The 19,970-nt window shown below is 41.1% G+C and overlaps 1 protein-coding gene across 6 annotated transcripts in view; it reads left to right on the top strand.

Moving 5' to 3' along the window:
* Positions 1–19,970, top strand: part of LOC125763820 (diacylglycerol kinase theta) — a 30,104-nt gene that overhangs the window by 3,119 nt on the left and 7,015 nt on the right. Inside the window, exons 2-17 of one of the 6 annotated variants that reach the window (XM_049427366.1) lie at positions 837–2,542; positions 5,297–5,479; positions 5,915–6,106; positions 6,241–6,447; positions 7,241–8,473; positions 10,154–10,321; positions 10,725–10,861; positions 10,941–11,053; positions 11,119–11,605; positions 11,680–11,909; positions 11,984–12,132; positions 12,206–12,385; positions 14,398–14,689; positions 14,759–14,915; positions 14,992–15,099; positions 17,185–18,132. In XM_049427366.1, the coding sequence (XP_049283323.1) occupies positions 2,431–2,542; positions 5,297–5,479; positions 5,915–6,106; positions 6,241–6,447; positions 7,241–8,473; positions 10,154–10,321; positions 10,725–10,861; positions 10,941–11,053; positions 11,119–11,605; positions 11,680–11,909; positions 11,984–12,132; positions 12,206–12,385; positions 14,398–14,689; positions 14,759–14,915; positions 14,992–15,099; positions 17,185–17,319 (4,083 nt within the window). In that variant the 5' untranslated portion in view covers positions 837–2,430 and the 3' untranslated portion in view covers positions 17,320–18,132. Of the gene's footprint in view, positions 1–836; positions 2,543–5,296; positions 5,480–5,914; positions 6,107–6,240; positions 6,448–7,240; positions 8,474–10,153; positions 10,322–10,724; positions 10,862–10,940; positions 11,054–11,118; positions 11,606–11,679; positions 11,910–11,983; positions 12,133–12,205; positions 12,524–14,397; positions 14,690–14,758; positions 14,916–14,991; positions 15,100–17,184; positions 18,133–19,970 lie in introns of those variants that run through there. The other 5 variants (XM_049427364.1, XM_049427365.1, XM_049427363.1 and 2 more) reach the window with 5 other exon arrangements.

Below are 19,970 nucleotides of genomic sequence, written 5' to 3'. Positions count from 1 at the left end.
AGATCTTGTCCAGAGGCTACCTTGATCGTTGTTTCCGCTCATGACGAAAATACATTTCCTTTCGCGAACGTGAGTGCGTGAGAACAACTGAGAGGCGAGAAATCTCGCACGGTTGAGCAAAATGGTCGTTACGCGATAGTGAACCTTGTGTTTGTGTGTGTGTGTGTACCGCCATTAGAATAAAACAGAGATACACAGGAGGAGAGCTACACTAAACAAGAGCACGAAACGAAGGAGAAAGTGTGGGCGATATTATACGGATGTTGCTTTTTGTAAATGTCCTCCGTGATTGTATGCATGTGTGTGTGTGTGCCTGTTTGTGTCCGTGAAAGTGTGTGAGAGTTTGAGTGGTGATCTTGACTGGTGAAGTTTACCAGCAATCACCAAAAACCCCATCGAAGAAAAAAAATCGACAGATCGAAAATCCTCATCTTTCAGCTCGGTTTGCTTGCGATAAGCTGTGATGAACTCGCGTACATATTCTCATCCTCGTTGTATGAGAACTCGGTGTTATTTGTTCTGTGACTGTGATAGGAGTGTTGCATTTCTTTGCTGGGAAAGATGTTTTTTTTTTGGTTGTGTGGTTTAACTTGTGGTAATTCGTCAACTAATATTTCGTTTTATAAAAAAATATAATATTTCCCACAAGTGTTCAAGAATAAATTTGTTGTGAAGTTCATTTTCCTCTTATAACATAACAGTTATGTGTGCGTGAAATTGTGCGTGAAATTGTATTTAAAAAATAACAAAAAAAATCCATCTTTGATGTGTTTCCCACGCAATATATATTCGATTCGCAGGAAAGTTTCAACAAATGCTCGTTCTCTCTTTCACAGTTGTATAATGGAACGTCGTGCTATGATAAGATAATTAACAAACAAATGCGCACAAAGGATGTGAAACTAAGTGGAAGTGTTTTAGAAAGGTGTAGCGCAATGCGTAAGCAATGAAAGAGAAAGCAAAAGAGTTGTGTGCAGTGAATTGGAGGAATGAAAAAAGTACACGATCGACATAAAAACACTTCATAACGGAAGACAAAGAACAGCGAAATACACGTGATAGCAAAGGATAAGGGTGAACAGAGCCAAAACAACCAAAGAGAAGAGGGAAAACAGTGCAGTTGTTGCAGTGAAATTCGGATAGCTCCATTTGTAGCTGTCCTGCAAAACAGTGTAGTTTCCTACAGGGCAAGGAGAACCCGGACCGGGGAAAGCGTACAGGGAAGTCGGATGTTCTCATTTGCAACGGAAGTGCAACAGTTCGGCTGGTGAAGTACCGTCGCTTACGGCCCTTTGCTCGTCCCCCACCTCCAGCCGCCAGACACAAAACTCGGCACAACTCCCGGCACACCGGAAGTGAAGCTAGCGACCAGCGACGACAGAGCTGTCAGTTGGTGTGTGAGCGTTGTTTGATACGTTCGCGTGTGCGCGAGTCAGTTGCCAGTTCCGTGTTGGTGGTGGTGGTGGAGGTTGAATACCCGGCAAAGCGGTGTAGCGTCAGTGTTCCACAGCATCCGTGTGGGCTGCATTTCTCGACATTTCTCATATCGTCCGTCACGCTTTGGCACATGCGGCCACAGTACCAGAACCGTCACACTAATTGGTACCACCGATACACGGAGGAATTTTAAAAGAGCGAAAACCTTCGAACCCATTTCGATCGAACACGACATTTCGCAAAACCAACGGGTTTGCTCGGGGAAAGTCCGTTTTGCGCCACGATTGCGCCTGTATCTATGGGCGGGTGTACGAACGCACATAGATGATGGTGCCGTTACGATCTGACGCATGGTGCGCTCCTGGTTTCGAGCTCGATCTGACAGCGGTGGTGAAACCATAAAACCAGAAGTGTACACCAGAGCACAACTGCACAACAAGGAATACACGGATACACGGATACGAGAAAGGGTACTTTAAGTAAAGGGGAAGAAGCGATTCTATACGCCGAATCGTTCTTCTCGATCGCTTCAACAAAGCGAATAACCAAACCGGAACCAACAAACGCAGCCACCGAGAGTGTAACCAAAGCACAAGCACAACCAGTAAGCAACAAACCAAAAAAAAAACGCCAACTACCACTTCACAACAACAACAAAAACACGCACAACAAGCCAAACCGCTCAACAGAAACCCACAACCGAGGACACCAGTGCCATCATCAACCAGCTGTTGTACAGGCAGGCATCAACCTTTTGCAGCCGCAACGTTCGCCAACAGTCCGTGCCACCGTCTCTGGCATTACGAGCGTCGGTGTCCTGTGTTGTCTATCATTGCCTCGTCCGACACCTAATTCCGTTCCCTCTCTCCCTCCACCATCTCCCTCACACAACACACACGTTAGACGTGCGTTCGTGTCGATACGTTCGTCATTGGCGTCGTCATCGTCGGGCATCATCACCATATCGCAATCATTTGAGCTACAGGAAACAAAATGGCGGGTGGTGAGCATACATTCGGTAGAAAGACATTTCACAAGCCAACCTATTGCCATCACTGTTCGGATCTGCTGTGGGGGCTCATCGGACAAGGATACATCTGTGAAGGTGCGTGTTGATTCTGAGCTTCGATCTCTTTCCACACTGCTTCTGGACACAAACACACACATATTCTCTTCTGTTACGGTTTTCTAACTTCCGCTCTTACTTGCTTATCATCTGTGTGTGTATCTTTCTTGCTTTCTCTCTCACTCTCTCTCTCTCTCTACTGCCTATTTTCACTATCTGTATGATAGGGAGCGTTTGGTACTATTTCTGTTTTTTTTAGTAGTTTGTTTTTTTCCACGATCAAGTACTGTAACAAAAACATATCTTTTATCAAAACCCAAAAGGAGTTAATCATACCCCAAAAATTCCAATAATTTAAATTTAAATTTAAATGGATTCCCTTTCTGTTTTTAAAAAAATATTTTATACATTTTTATTGATTTATCAAAATCATAGTGCAAAATAAATTGTTTTTCATGGTTGTATCGACGAGAAAAAGGCGTATTTTAATACCTCTAAATATGGGAATCCATGTTCCATATTTTCTATTCGCAGATTCCCTGAACGGATATTCAAAAAAAATTTGAATTTTTCAAAACAAATTCATCTCTAATCAAGCTAAAACTTTTGAAAAAAAAACATTTGAACATTTCAATATTTTTTCCCAATTTTTAACTTTTCCCAGGATACAGCAAATCAGACTGTTGTGCTTGGCCAACAGTAAAACAAATCCGTTCGCTGTTACTGTGCTGTGTAGCCCGAATTAAACACAGCAGATTAGCATGATTCGCATCCAGATACGGTTGCCCGCAGTACTCAAAACCCGCGTGTGTGTGACCCTCTAGTTTGTTTGTTTGAACCTCGTTGCGTTTTTCCTATAAGCATTAGCCAGGGTAAATCGATGAAGGGCTTTTCATGCGTCATCACTGTTCATTGCCACCGGTCGGCATCGGGGTCGGTATAGGGAGAGAGGTGGTGGTGCTGCGTTTAAATTTTCTCCCCCCTTCGAAGTTTCCCGGTAAATCAGCGTGTCCGGGTGCAGGCCCGTCTTAAGGGGAATGGTAGAAAATAGATTCAATGCTGAACACATCATATACCCACTAGCTAACATAAACATTCTGGTCCGCACGCTGCATATGTTCACGTGCGATATTTTTTTTTGCGGTTCCCTAGTACACGCTTCAATCTACCCTAGTGCTTCTGTTTCGATATGACTTTTGCTGGAATTAATCAAAATTTTTATACAAATATGCACAAAATCATGTGCAAGAGTGAGTTGTTTGATGCATTTGGTTTTTTCATAAGTAACCAGGCGCCTCCATTGTGATTTTTGAAAAATGCGTTTTGTTTTGTAACAAAGTTTTAACTTTATTCTATGGAAACAACCGTGTAGATAAATTCTAATTATAATTTATTGTTCCTTTTCCATACCATTCTTTTGTTGGAATTAATCAAAATTATTATACAAATATTCACAAAAATCATGTGCAAGAGTGAGTTATTTAGTGCAGTTGATTTTTTCATAAGTAACCAGGCGCCTCCATTGTGATTTTTGAAAAATGCGTTTTGTTCTGTAACAAAGTTTTAACTTTATTCTATCGAAACAACCGTGTAGATAAATTCTAATTATAATTTATTGTTCCTTTTCCATACCATTCTTTTGTTGGAATTAATCAAAATTATTATACAAATATTCACAAAAATCATGTGCAAGAGTGAGTTATTTAGTGCAGTTGATTTTTTCATAAGTAACCAGGCGCCTCCATTGTGATTTTTGAAAAATGCGTTTTGTTCTGTAACAAAGTTTTAACTTTATTCTATCGAAACAACCGTGTAGATAAATTCTAATTATAATTTATTATTCTTTTTTTATATCAAACAACATCTCAAATCAAAATTGACAGCCCATATTTTAAATTTTTAAAATATAATTATCGTAAAACACCAGGCGCCTCCATCGAAAACGTGGATTGAACAAAAAACAGCAAAATGAGCTATGGAGTGCTGTTTTTTGTAAAGAAAGGGGAAAAAACACTAAAGATTTATTGTTTTGCCATTTATCACGTCAGGTTTTCCAAAAAACTCACATACGATCTAACCATAATAGTAATTAAAACTTTTATATCATTTGCCTTATGCCGCTGCATTAACGATATGGAATAACACAAATTGTTTCAGTTTTATTTCTACTGAATTAAATCGTACCTTATTACATCTCAAAATGATTTTGTGTACAAGATTTCTATTTTTTTAGAGCACATTCCATTCACATCTGATGTGAATGTTTCCATATTTCTATTCAATTGAGATTCGTAAATCAAATTAATATGTAAAATACAATAGATTACAACACCAACTTCTTAACTAGAAATCGGTCCATGTGTTATGTCTAGCGACCTACATTTAGCAGAACAAATCTATTTTCCTCCGATATCAGTTGCACCTACACTTCCACAGCAAACTTCACTTTGTCAGTCTTTATGTTGATCCGGTCGCTGCCACTTTGATGATGAGTCACTCATTGCTCTATCGCTCTTCATGAGAGCAGCGTGAGTGACATACAATCGGCACTGCCGCTGGCTTCGCACAACTTGTCTCTAATCATTCCGTAGTTAACCATTTCCTCAGCTTGATGCTATTGATTGATGATCACACCACACAGGTTTAGCTTTTTATTTTTTGTTTTGGGAAAAAAATATTGTAAGTTTGTGTGTGAGTTTTTTCTTTCCTTTCATCGTTAACAAACTATTTAAACAAATGCATTCCCGCTGGATCAACTAACTAAGCTAATGTTTTTCTTCTCTTTCATTACAGTGTGCAACTTTATAGTACATGAAAAGTGCGTAACCAACATCGTGACACCGTGCACGGGCATCGCACCATACCTTATCCGTAACCCGGTGGCCCACTGTTGGTCTGAACCGTCGCACCATAAGCGCAAGTTTTGTTCGGTTTGTCGTAAGCGATTAGATGAAACTCCCGCCGTACATTGCTTGAGTAAGTAAATAACCGTTGCGCTTGTTACGCTTGTTTGTATGTTTTATTTCTGCCCGTTTTTGTTTCCCCCTTCTTCCCCCCCAACCTACCCCCTGCCAAGTTTCGTTCTGGCGCACCAAACTGTACGGTGCTGTACGTGTCAGCTTCCCGTTTTTTCTTTGTTCCCATGCACAGTTCTGCAAATCAGGGCGGGTGCAATACGCGTTGCTATGGTTATTTCTGGAATCGCATTCAGCCATTTTGTTGTATAGCCATTTTCCAAGGCTGTTTCGTGGGCTGGGCTGGATAAATAATCACTGTACTGATGAAGTGAACTGTAGTATTTTTGCCATACCGTCGTTATCGATAGATTTTTAAACTACTTCTCTATACAAGTTTAAACTTTTGCTAAAAATAATTTGTTAATAAATAATCTAATGCTTACACATTTCACAGTATGTGAGTACTTTGCACATGTCGAGTGCCAGGATTTTGCCATCCCCGACTGTAAGGAGAATGCAACCTACGTCCCGGGCAAGGAATTGGGCCACGTCAAACATCAACATCACTGGCGTGAAGGCAACCTGCCACAATCGTCCAAATGTGCGTACTGCAAGAAAACATGCTGGTCTTACGAATGCCTTACAGGTATGAATATAATGCTTTCAATATTATTTTTCTAACTACTATGTCACTTTTAGTCAAGCTTTGTTTAGAACGCTGACTTTAAGTCAGTATGAATAAAAAAATATATTCTGATCGTGTCGTTTTCCTTGGTGCAGGTTATCGTTGCGAATGGTGCGGCACAACCACCCATGGCGGCTGCAGAAACAACATCCCGGCCGAATGTACGTTTGGTACGCTGCAACCGATCTACCTGCCACCGCACGCAGTTTCCATACCCCGGACGGAAGTGCCGATGGAAGCAATCATCGGTGTGCAGAATCGCAACAAAGGAACACCGGGAATACAGCGCGACTATTCCTGTCGTAAGTGTTTGGGCATCTGATTGCAAACTGATTACAAGAACATATGCCGTCCGATGATTGCATTACACCCTTCAAACACAAGCCAGCATAAAACAAAATTAACAGCAATTAAGCTGCAAATTAGATATTATTGGTTAAAATGAAGAAACTGTTCTCCAGTGGAATGTTTTGGGCCTTCATTGGTGCATATTCATTCATTTACTCGAAGAAAATTGCTTCATTTTCCAGCACGCTAGCGAGCTGTTTTTGTTATGATTTTCAATTTGTTTTTTTTTTGCATTTTGGTGTCATAAGTCCAAATTTTCCAACATTCCAATTCTACTGTGCAACACTGTTTTCATAATTTCCTTTCTTGTTTCTTTCAATCTTTTCTTCTTGGCCTTTTTTTTCTTTTCTTTTCTTTCCTGTTTCATTTCATCACTCAAATCAAAAACCACGCCTCTCATAAAATGATTTTGTTTTTTGTTTTTAATTGTTACGCACACATTGGTTGAAACCCTGCGTTTTCTCGTCGTAATGTGTGCTCCTGCTGCCTACATGTGTCCATTATCACCATTCCATCAATTCTACTACTGCTCGTGTATCTATTTCTACACTCTGCTTCTACCAACCATGACATTTGTCCCATTTGGTTCGCTTCGCTCCAAACGCCTACCTAACGCTGAATGTTTGCGGCATTGTCTACCGATTGGTATGGTCGTATGGGTTCTACCATTCATACCCCATGTTGGCGATACATGACACCACGTGAAATAATGATCGCATGCATCCGGCGCGCGTGACACGTCCGTAGCGGAACTGTGGACAATCGGGCTGTATCAGGACGAGCAGCATCAGGACCAGCAGCAACAGCACCAACAAACACAGCAAGATTATTGCAGCGAAAGCACCGAACTGCTTCTCCGCAGTGTGCAGCAGGAAGAGCAAAAGTGTCGAGCGGTGCCGATGTCACCGGTGAGCTTCACCTTCTACGATGACGATGACAGCGCTTCCAGCACGGTCGGATCGATGGCAGTGGAAAAGAGCGACCAGCAGCATCGAAAACCCGAAGAGCAGCAACAGCCACAGCAATACCACAGTGATAACAGTTTGCTTCTGCACACGGAAGACGACTGGCCAATGCGGCCGACCCGAAGCCGTAATCTCATCCATCCAGCACTCAGGCGCACGAAAGTCACAAATGCGGGCCCACCGACCGATACGCTGGTGACACGCAGTCGCTCATTTCAGGATCAAACAAACAGCATTCCAAAACGCTTCGTCAAATCGGCCGCTTACTACAGTCCGCGCTTTTTGACACGATTTCGCAAAAAGCACCAGGCGCCTCCATCGATAATGCGTAGATCGCCTTCGCCGCTGGAGGCACGGCTGGAGGAAGGATTTAACGGAAGCGAACTTTCCAAGCTGCTGCTCGTCCGTGGCACGCTAGAGCCTACTACGATCGCACCAATACGTGCCGCATTGGCTCCCGTGCTAGTGCATACGCCATCCGGTTCACTGACGTCATCGTCCGTGTGCGCTTCGGGACCGTTGGTTGCTTGCGTTTGTGGTCTGAATGGGACGGACGCCATGTACGGCATGGGTGGACCGGTGGAACGTTCTTCCTCGTTTGACTGTACGACGGCACCAGCAGCAGCAGCAGCAGCTGTGGGTAATTTCGGTCACCATCTAACGGTGGCGTCAGCGAACGAACTACTTACCTTTGTTGAACCGAGACGGGTTGTGTCGTACGATGACGTCAGTGGGTTCAGCTTCATCGACGATGAGGATGGTGCCGAACCGAATGGTACCGTTGGCGTCAGTGCATTCGTAAAGGTGGTGGCCCTCGCTAATGAAACCACCGCCGTGACGCCGACCGGAAGAAGCGATACCGATACACTACGGACTCGCAGCATAACTTCGGTTGGTGGGGCAGATCACGATACCATTTCCCATCCACCGACACAACATCTTCTCGGACGCATTTATCGCCAGATGCGCAAGTGTTCGATGGGTTGGAGCAAAACTGGATGTCGTGTACGCAGAGGTGCGATTTAATTTTTTGTTTTGTTTGGTTTGAGTTTGTTCTGAGTTGGTTATTTTACTTTATTTTTTTTTCGTTTTTATACTTATGTTAATTTATGCATTTATACATTTATTGTTTATTGTTTTCCCTTTTGTTTTTTGGTATTGTAAAACTTTTAGTTTTTTGTTTATGATTCTTAAGATAATATTTTCTTTGTTTTTTTTTGTTGCATTCATGTTTGCACACCACAATTGGCGCACGAATGACGCATCTCTGCTGTGTGTTGTATTGTATCTTCCGTACCTCAAGTATTGGCCCACCTTTTGGCTTGCAAATGTGTTACGCTTACTAATACTAAACCAACATCAACTTGACTTGCAACTTCAACCTCGGCGGGCAGCATAACCATACCCTCACCGCGGCGAGAGAGATGGACCAAACAAAGCAAAACAAAAAAAAGGCAAAAACTTTCTTCCCACTCGCGAATGCACTCACACAAACGTATGCCGAAAGTGCGGTACGAATGCAACAGGATGGTTCACCAGGTTCCTAGCCAATGTACACACTTCAGCTGCACAAACGCATCACCTCAAAATGCGCGTGACGAATGCAATCTGGCACAGGATGCGAGCCACAAGTGATCCTTTGCAAAACCCCAATCGTATCCTACACCAGCAGAAGGAAAGAGAAAGCGAGAAAGAGAGTGTTTGTGCGCGCACAAGCAAGAGAGCGATCGAGGGGATGGAAAAAGTGAAAACAAGAGGACAGAAAAAAAGCTGTTCGCGAACAATAAAGGTGTGCGGTATGTGTGTGTGTATGTGTGTGTGTGTGTGTTCATTTGTGTGACGGCAGTCGATCCTGGTTCCTGAGAGGCCGACCACCACCTATCAACACACCCCGATGTCGTGTTGTTAATTTCGTTGCGAAAATCGATAAAGTTAAGGCATCCGGATTTTTACAAACGCTCCCTGACATTTTCACACATTTATCAAAAAAAAAATGGGTGCTCCGTGCTGGAAGTGTTGGTGAAACGTTTATTTGTTGTTGTTTTTCGTTCTGGGAAGATTCTCGATTTAATAAAAGAAGGAAAAAACCCCGTTACATACATTACACACAGACACCTTTTCCCCCATTTGCTAACATCAACAACAACAAAATGGCATGTCTAGTGCGCTCTTTACTTTTAATCGATTTATTATTTCATTTAAAACAATTAACGACAATTCTGTGCTGTGAGAACTAGGCCGCCCGTTCAATCGTAAGCTTTTTGGAGGGGGGGATGTTCTAGGGCTCCTGCTTGCAGCTAAAAAAAAATGCAACTATTTATTTACATGCAAATTTTTAAATTCCAAACCCTTGTAGTCAGCGAATGGTGTTTGATTGTTTTAATTTCACCAAACCCGTTTTTTCGGGGTGGGGATGGTTTTGTCACTCGTTTCTAAATGATTGTTTTATATTTTATAAGCAACACTCGTGTGTATGATACATTTATTTCCAATCTCTCTATCTCTCTTTCCATTTTCTTACCTTCAATGCATCTTCCGTTTTGTCTTGATATTCCACACAATTTCATCGGGACACATCCATGCGGTCGGAACGACGCGCTCTATACATCGCCATTCGTTACCCCATTTTCCACCGCTCCCCCAAAAAAAAACCCTGCCCGATCTTCATACACAAACGCATCATCCAACAACACAGCTCGCAGCATCTCCGAGGAGATAACGGCGGAGAACCGCTATCGAGACGATGAGTACGTACCAAGAGGCGAGAGTAGCGGCTCCGGCACTCACTCGAAGCCAGATTCTGCGCATAAGCCCGATAAAGATAAGGATAAGAAAGATAAGGACAAGGAGGAGCGCGATGAAGGTACGTATGCTTGTGTGCGTGTGTGTGTGTGCCCTCGTTTGTGTGCAAAAGTCGTTTATGGTGTGTGCGAGAGAACTGCTCGTTAAAATTCCCATTGTTCGCACGACCGGAAACGTGTTCCCGTGGCGAGAGTGGTCTATTTTAACTCACAGCCTCCGAAAACAGACTCGAGCCGGATTTGATTTGTGGCCTTAGATTCATCTATCGGGCGATATGATGGATGAATTCTGACTGTGTATGGTCATATGATGAAAATACAACAACACAAAATCGATTCACCAAGGATGAAAATGGCTAGTTTTAAAAGGCATTAATATGCTTCAAGACCCTTTTGGCTGAAGGCGAACGCTCAGTTGAGATTTACAGACGCAGTTAACACGTTCCGCACTCTGTCTCATTTCAGAAACAATCAAGGTATTCGACGGAAACTGTTCATATCGAAGAAGAATTTTCAGAGCCATTAATGTACCTAGAACATGCTCGTTGGAACAACTGTTGACCACCGCCTTGAGGGCCTTCCACATAGCCAGGGATCCAAATGTATGTATTGATGGACGATCGAGGGTCGTTGATGACATTGATCATGTTCTCAAACAAATTCTTCCTTGCCATTTTGTAGCTATTTTTTCTCACTGATGTCTATGGCGACGAGGTCAGATTGCAGGATCCGAATCCAGTACCAGGCCTACACCGTGTCGAGGGCAAAAGACCAGCTATATACTTAAGATTTCGGTAAGCGAAAGATCTTGAACGAGTATGGACGAATCGAAGCAATAACATCCTTAACTACATTACAGTGATAAGGAGAATGATCACGGCTTTGTACGCGTCTATCCGGGTAAGCTGCAGGTGGAGAACGCTTACGTTATCATACCGGTGGACAACGATACCACCGTCAAGGATCTGATTTGCGAATCACTCAAAAAGTTCGGCCTCCAAAGCCACCAGATCGAGGACTACCGCTGTTCGGAGATACTGCTCGATCGTGGCGTAACCGAGCGTGTACTGTCGTGGAACGAACGGCCGTGGGAAATTATGAAGCAGCTCGGGAAGGATTCGATACGGCAGATGGAGCTGATGCGGTTCTATCTCCAGCTCAAGCAGGACCCGCACGGACCGAACCTGGCACTGTTCGTTGGCAATCTGCCGCCTGGGCTGTCCCAGCGCAATTACGAGCACATACTGACGGAATTTCTGGGCTTCGAGAACAAGTTCAGCAGCATTGGTCCCATCTACTACGAGTACGGTTCGCTAGTGATAACCTACGAAAATGCATCCAAAGCTGTAAGTATGATGGCAGGCCGATGTTTTGCATGCGTCCGGTAACCTAATGCAACAAAAACGTGTGTCGTTTTCAGGTGCGTGCATTCCAGGCGCTACGGGAGTCAAAGTATGAGGAGAAACATTTGCTCGTGCTGCTGTTGCCCAACATCGAACCGAGCATGGTGCCGGCGGGTGTCCAACCGTTACTGGTGTTTGTCAATGTCAAGTCCGGAGGATGCCAGGGTCTAGAGCTTATTAGTAGTTTTCGTAAATTATTAAATCCATATCAAGTGTTTGATTTGGATAACGGTGGACCACTGCCTGGGTATGTGTTGAAGCGTCTTCTCAAATCTAACTCATATGTTACCTAATTCTATCGTTTTTCCCCCGCTGTTGCAGGCTATACGTTTTCCGACACATTCAGGACTATAAGATTCTGGTGTGTGGTGGCGATGGTACGATCGGTTGGGTGTTGCAGTGCCTGGACAACGTTGGTCAAGATTCGGAATGCTCTAGCCCACCGTGTGCCATCGTCCCCTTAGGCACCGGTAAGTGTTTAAAGCTGAAACTTAAGATGAGCTCTCACCCATATTTAATGCACTGTTTTTTTCATGACTCTAGGTAACGATTTGGCACGCGTTCTACGTTGGGGTGCCGGGTACACCGGTGGCGAAGATCCACTAAATCTGCTGCGTGACGTAATAGATGCGGAAGAAATACGGCTGGACCGCTGGACGGTAGTCTTCCATCCGGAGGACAAACCGGAAGATGCCACACCGAAGGCGCAACCCAACTCAACCGGTAAGAAGAAGAAAATACAACAACAACAGCAACAGCAACAGCAACAACAACAACAACAGCAATTGCAACAACAGCAACAACAGCAGAATCAACAACACCATCATCCATCGGTGGCAATCGTAGCCAACCCGGCGCAAGGTCATTTGCTGTACTTTGATGGCTCAATCGCAATTATTTCTCTTTCTCTTTCTCTCTCTCTCTCACTCTCTCGCTATCTATCTACCCCTTCATATGATTATCTGTTTTTGTTGTCCTTTTTACTTGCATATGGCCGACCTCGCTTTACTTGCTACCAATTTTTCACTCCCCTACTACATACATACAACGTGGTTCTTTTGATGCTGTCGTTACACACTTTCCTACCACTACTCTCTCTACTGTGCCATTATGTCAGTTGTGCCTTGTGTTCAAAACAACAATATTAACTAGTGTCGCATCCTTCCGTTTATAGCATTCCAAGTAAATCATATCACCTGGAAGCACCGATGCTTAATTATTAATTTCCTTCTCCCAAAAAAAACATGACTACACACAACAATCAAATTATTTTTTTCTTGTACAAAAAAAAACACCCACACACATACAAGAATGTCCACTACAATTTACTTCGCGGAACACAACCAAAGAAACGTCCGCGTTCAAATCCCTCAGTAGTGTGTTGTACAAAACCCTATTTATCTGTCGCAATGCCCTGTACTAAACCGGCAACTGGCCTTGCCTGCTTGCTTACTTTAATTTACGCTACCGACAGTAGTGTGGAAACTACCCGGTTCCGTCCACAGTAGATGCCATCCCGTGATGGTAACATTGTGTACATCCGTCGTAGTTTGTAAGGAATGAGTGGTGTGCATGCAAATCGGTGTTTCATTTCTTGACCACCTCAAACATCCCTGCCCAGGATTGTGGCGGGCGACAACGGTGAAGAATATATGAATCTTATTTTTTTTATTTTTTTGGTTTTTTTTTTGTTATAAACACACAGTGACGCCAAAGTACATTTCCCCATTTAATTGAATTTAATAAGAGATATACACTTAGAATCTCGAAACACAGGTCATTAATAAGATTTTTCATAGTATAAAAAAATATTTAATGCGTATTTTCTATGAAATATGTTTAATAGACCTGGACCTAGTCCTAGACCTAGGACAAGTATTAGGATATTGTGTGACGAATATCTGGCAACCACTTCAAGCGAATCGATGCACCAATCGAGGTCTCCGTTAAATTCTGTGCATCGATTTGCGATTTTTATTCGATATTTTCATACATGCTCATTCTATAAATCTCCTTAAAACAAGATTATTGTTTATAAAGTTTTATAAAACGGGTTTTTCTTTATGCTCGATAGGAGCATGTTTGTGAGAATGAATGAAATTACATTAAAAGAAAAAATGTTCTTGTTAAAGAAATCCATTCAAACGCGTACTGGATGATTTTCGGATTGCTTGGAAGGAAACGGCTGAAAGTGAATATTTTTGGCAAGCAAACTACATAATGGCAAATAATGGAACCTATTACGTATTACTGACAATGATAAATTGAGTTTTTGTTTCCCTTTTTTTTAAATATACATAAAGTTTTCCCTTATTACACTAAATGAACTAACCACCACAGACATAGTTGATGGATGTTGCTGTAAATACTGTTCTAGGCCGGTCGGTGTTGTTGTTGATATGCTCGTTGTCATTATTGGAATGAATGTGTTTTGGTGTATTCATGGGCCAAAGTGTTACATTTCGTCGATGGCATGGTTTTGATTGGTACACCGATGCACCAGTGAAAGGAGAGGCTGTAAGCTGCTTTTTCGATTTTTCCAACAAAACTAAGAATAATCTCCAATGGTTGGTGATACTGTTACTGTGTGCGTACCAGCGAACCAGCATCGAACGAACAATAACACAGAAGGCAGATCCATCCTGACGAACCGGGAAAGCCCTACGAACCTACGACGATTGCGAAACCATGATTTTATTAACTTCCATTTGCTTTCTCTCACATCCACCGTACAGTTGTTGGAGGTGCCCAGAGTGAGGATAACTCGCAGATATTCGTAATGAACAACTACTTCGGTATCGGCATCGATGCCGATCTGTGCTTGGACTTCCATAATGCTCGTGAAGAAAATCCGAACAAGTTCAACTCACGGCTCCACAATAAGGGCGTGTACGTGAAGATGGGCCTGCGGAAAATGGTTGGACGAAAGATGGTAAAGGAGCTGCACAAGGAGCTGCGGCTTGAGGTGGACGGGAAGGTAGTGGAGCTACCACCGGTCGAGGGTATTATCATACTGAATATCTTAAGGTGAGTAAAACTCGAAGCGGTTTTGCAAAAAAAAAACCATTATGACTCAAAACTCTGATGTATATGCAGCTGGGGTTCCGGAGCAAATCCTTGGGGACCGGAAAAGGAGGATCAGTTTAGCAAACCGAACCATTGGGACGGTATGCTGGAAGTCGTTGGCGTTACCGGTGTAGTGCATTTGGGACAGATCCAGTCCGGGCTGCGCTCGGCCATGCGAATAGCCCAGGTACGACGTGTGTCGGCGAACTATTGGATGAATTTTATCTTCCAACGATCTAATCACTGCTCTATGTACTTCACAGGGTGGTCACATAAAAATTCATCTTCATTCCGACATACCGGTACAGGTCGATGGAGAGCCGTGGGTACAGAGCCCCGGTGATGTGGTCGTACTAAAATCAGCATTAAAGGTAAGCTAAACCCACTGTACAGTGCCTCCCATCACTATTCACCAGCGAACAATAAAACATTGTCCGGTTTTCCGTTTTTATGTTTTGTTTTTTAATTTTTTTTTGATAGATTATATGTTTTCATTCTTATTGGTCTACGCATGTACATTCATTTTTAATTCGTTTGGCTTCTTGCTGTTCATTTGCGGTTTCCCTGTTTTGCGAATGAGATATCTTCTCGAGGCTGTTGATAAATATTCATCTTTCACGATATGATTTCTACTGTTTTCATAAGCAAAAATGTAAACATTTGCATGTTTGTCGTTTGTTTAAAAGCATCTTTGAAAAAAAAAAAACTCCAACCATTAGCCACCACACCTTTACACTACGCGTAGCTTCTGAAGCAAAAAATAACACAGCTCCTATAGTAGTTTATGTTGACCAAATTTTCCATTATACGTACCATACTATGCCTTCCTTATTGTCACATAATGCCTTACACTTACTCCCAAAACCAGACTGTTTGACGTTTTAGTTCCAACCGTATCCTTGTGTATTGTGTGTAGAAGGACTGGTTTTTGCTTTCGAAACCATGATTGACCATGATTCATGTTGTAAATACAGTACGAACAACCGAATTTCGACGATCCATTTCTGTATTGTGAGTGACGAAACGAAATGGGGTTATAAGCGTGAGCGTTCTTACTTTGTTTTGTTTGGTTTAGTTTCGATTATTAACTCACCTGAGTGCTTCGTGTTGAAAAATAATCTTTCGGAACGGAAATGTCACTTTCAATTTGTATATATACCAAATTCCCAATCAATGTGTTTCCTTCTTTATATGAATATTTATTATTTTAAATGTTTATTTTATGGAACAACATATTTTGTACTGCAAACGAAACAGAGTAAATTAATCAATTGTTAATCCATTGCCAACATTGCTTAAGGGAAGATACATACTCAAATACTCAATTAAATAAAAAATATATAATTTTTTAAATGAAAGCTTCCATTATTCTTCGATGTGAAGTATTTCCATTTGTGAAAAGATACATATAAAAACAAATCATCAATAATTATAAAAATTTACGATTTGAAAGTTCCTTCATCGATTTCACCTAATATTCTTGTAATGTAGATATTTAAAATATATTAGACTGAGATCTTACAACATAGCATTTACTTACCCGAACGTTTGCATTATCTATTCATGACAAAATGCAGAACGTTTTAAGCTTAAAAAGCTTAAAATGCTATTTGCGGGCAAAAAAGAGTTAGAAATTTGATAAAAATACAAAAACAAATCCATTTGAAGAATAAAACTCTCAACAAGTTCTAGCAACTGGTGTAAAGAACATTTTATGATAGTGTCAAGTCGGTTGATTTGAGAATCTTTGAGAATTAGTGGTTATTGATTTGCAAAAAAGTTTGATTGAGTTGAAAGTTTTAAGTATTGATTTGAGAAAAAAACGTAGATTCGAATTATGAACCAAAGCGTTTTTGCAAGGAGATGAGTTTACTCTATGAAGTTATTTATTTATCAATATAATGATTGGAATTTCTTACCTGCTAATCCTGAAGCTTCAAACTTTGAGAAATTAAAGTTCAATTTTAATCGAAAATCTTCCTTTAAGCAAAACATCGTAGGAAAGCGATGCAAATCCTTTGACGATCCTTATAATGCGGTTTTTATGTTTCATGTACATTTATGTTGCTTTTATTATTAACATGTTTGGCAATACATTCCCAAGACAAAAAGCGAATGACTTAGATTTCATGTAGTCAGCAAAAACACAGACAGCCAAAATCAGATCGGACGTTAAATGCATAACCCCCCTTCGTGCTACTACCTAACCAACCTAACCTAAGGCCCCCTGTGTGATGTGCGTGCGTGTGATTGTATGTGCGTGTGCGTGCGTGTGTGTGTGTGCGTGTGTGTATGTCGTGAATGTCATGTAAAGCAAACCATAGAAGTAAAACTCGATTTCTGTTTAACACTGATAATACATAACTGTTCAAAGCATCAAACAACTCCCGTGTGTTTTTTTGTTTTGTTCCGACCGTATAACTGATCCAACCTTAAATGCAATTAACTTTCTATAGGCAACGATGCTGAAGAAAATTAAGAGCAAACGGAGGCTAACAGAACCGCATATCTCACCGGCCGTTGCGGGATTCTCGCAAGGGGGAGCTCCAGAAAATGGAGATCGTGATAAAGATGCCCTGAGCGGAACCTAGAGTACCCGTCCGTCCGGTCCTAGCTTTCTATTCTCCTGTTTTCTATGAAATCACCAAGAAAAAAAAACAAAACGCAAAACGTCAAACAAAACTAAGTGCGCTAGCATATAATGTCCAGGAATGTCAAGGCAGGAAAGCGAAACAAAGCGCCAACAAACGAAACACACTAGAAGAGGAAGAAACGGAAAACTTCCAATCTTCACCAAATGGAAGATGGTTAGCACAAAAGCACTAGTTTAAAACCAGAAAAACAAACAAACGCTTATCATTAGCTAATACTATCGTTTAGCGCACACACACACACATATTATGTCTCGAACGCGTTCAATTCTAAGTTACGCTTTTTCTATTGAGTTGTGATCACCGCGTACGATCGTTAGTTTCTGAACCGTTCCAGTTAGGTATGTTTAATTTCTCACGCTAGAGTACTTAATCGATGAGGAACACTAAGTTTACTGATGATAGAGAGCGCATTTTCCTTTTCAAGCATTACCCAGAACCAAAGGCCCTTAGGCGCAAAAAGCTGTACCCAGAACACGCCCATCATACCAATAATGCCTTTCAAATTTGAATTTTTTGCCCTTAGTTCCTCTGGAATAGGAGAAGATAGTTTGTTCCTTTTTCTATTTGCGTAGGAGCTAGTGGTTTCGGAATTCCCAATTTTCAATTGCATTTTCGCGCTCCCGATGTTGTAATCTTTTCATATCCCATAATCGAATGTTTAGAACTAATCCACTCTTGACAGGAAGAATACCAAAGATTTTAATTACGATGAATGTACTGTACCCTTAAAATGTAAAATGCCTCACTTTATACATGTGTACAATTGACAAAACCCCAAACAGCCTCCACAGTTTCTCTCTCTCTCTCTCTCGTTTCTTATCGTAATCCTTTATTACTCTCTCTCTCTATATATATATCTCATTCACCGTAAAGCTGCACATTATGGTACGTGTATTTCGAATGACTTGATATGTATACTTATCGATTGATCTATTGACGCACGCCACAGTAGAAAGAAGTATCGCCATTTCCGACCATTTGTCACCGAACACCGAATCTCTTCTCGAAAACACACTCACTCACACAGACACACACACACGGACACGTGAAATCCTTCCTATCCGTGTTAGCCATTAGCTGCAGACACCAACAACGCCATATACTTTCACATCACCATTCACACGCACCGAGTAGCAGTATCGGGAAAATGGTACAAGTGTAACAAGTGATACTTGGAACATTGCCCAGAACTGATCGTGTCACACTCGCATCATCCACATCCATCCACATCCACATCGAACCCTTGTTCCGACGAATTTTCTTCCTTACTTACGTTGCTGCGTACTGTAATTACATTCGGACACTCAACATCATGCTACACGGATTTGACTTTTTAATTCCCTATTTTGTTTGTTCTACTATTTTTGTACTGAAAACTTAACATAATAACCTTCTACCACACTGTATCGTATTGCTCGTATGATAAAGTTCAATTTGCTCTATTCTTTTTCAATTCCCGACCTACTTACTACAGCAACATTTGCATTTGTTTTCGTTTTCTTTGTTCCTCTTCTTCTCCACATTAAAGCATTGATCTATTTCTTTTCCATCTACTCACCGATCGCCTGCTATCTCGTAACCGATCGGTTATAGCTATTGTTTAATACGTTCACTTGTTACGTTATTGTTTCACAAAGTAAAAATTTCTTCTCTGCTCTGCTCTATCTTGTTACGAGTTGTAGGAAGTAAAACCATATTCGCAAATATTCACGTTCTTCTCTTTACCATCTATTTGCCGAGCATCTTTTCCTGCGTAAATATTTTACTTTCCCAAAAAAAAAACAGAAATAGCTTGCAAGTTTAACTATTCATTGGCAATTATGTGCGTTACTATAATTCCTATGTATTGTTTTCAGTTTTAGTCATTGATTGTTGCGTTTACGTTGAACACAATACTTGCTAGTATTAACATGGGTTTTCCATTGATTTTTTGTTAGCATTTACTTTTTTTGCTATCGTCTCCGTTATTGATGTAGAATTAATTTACATTTCGAAAGTGGGTATTGTTTAATTTATTTCTTCGTTTATTTCTTCATTTCTTTCTGTGCTATTTCATCGTACTACTAGAAGTACCATTTGTTGAATGGTATTGAATATTATACTTTATGTTACAATGTTTCTTTAATACATGTTTTGATTAGTTTATAACTTTTACTTGTGTTTATTTATTTGTTTTTTTTTTCTTTTTAACATTCCTTCCTTTGCATCGATAGTATCTTCGCGTGATGCATTTTTTACTTTTCGGTTTTTGTTTGTTATTCAGGTAGTTTGCTGATAATTAAATAAAAAATACAACAATACCCTTTCACTTTGCTCCTTTTTTATAACTTTTTACCTAAAAAAAACACATGACGTATATGCCTTAATCTCCGCCACGATCAAATACGATGCTAAAAATGGTTTTCAATTCTTCTTTCTTCTTTCTTTTTTTTCAAAACATGGATGTCAAACAAATCAAACCAAACACACAAAAACTGATACCAAACTGATCAAATGTTTCGATCACCACTCGATTTATGATGGCTTAATAATGCACTTGTTGTTCCACTTGCTAATGGTGGAACTTGTTCGTTCGTTTGTACGCATCT

This window comes from Anopheles funestus, chromosome 2RL (genome assembly GCF_943734845.2).
Source record: "Anopheles funestus chromosome 2RL, idAnoFuneDA-416_04, whole genome shotgun sequence".
Classification (NCBI taxonomy): Eukaryota; Metazoa; Arthropoda; class Insecta; order Diptera; family Culicidae; genus Anopheles; species Anopheles funestus.
Note: the sequence above shows the minus strand (reverse complement) of the source record. Positions and strands in the feature narration are given on the sequence as shown.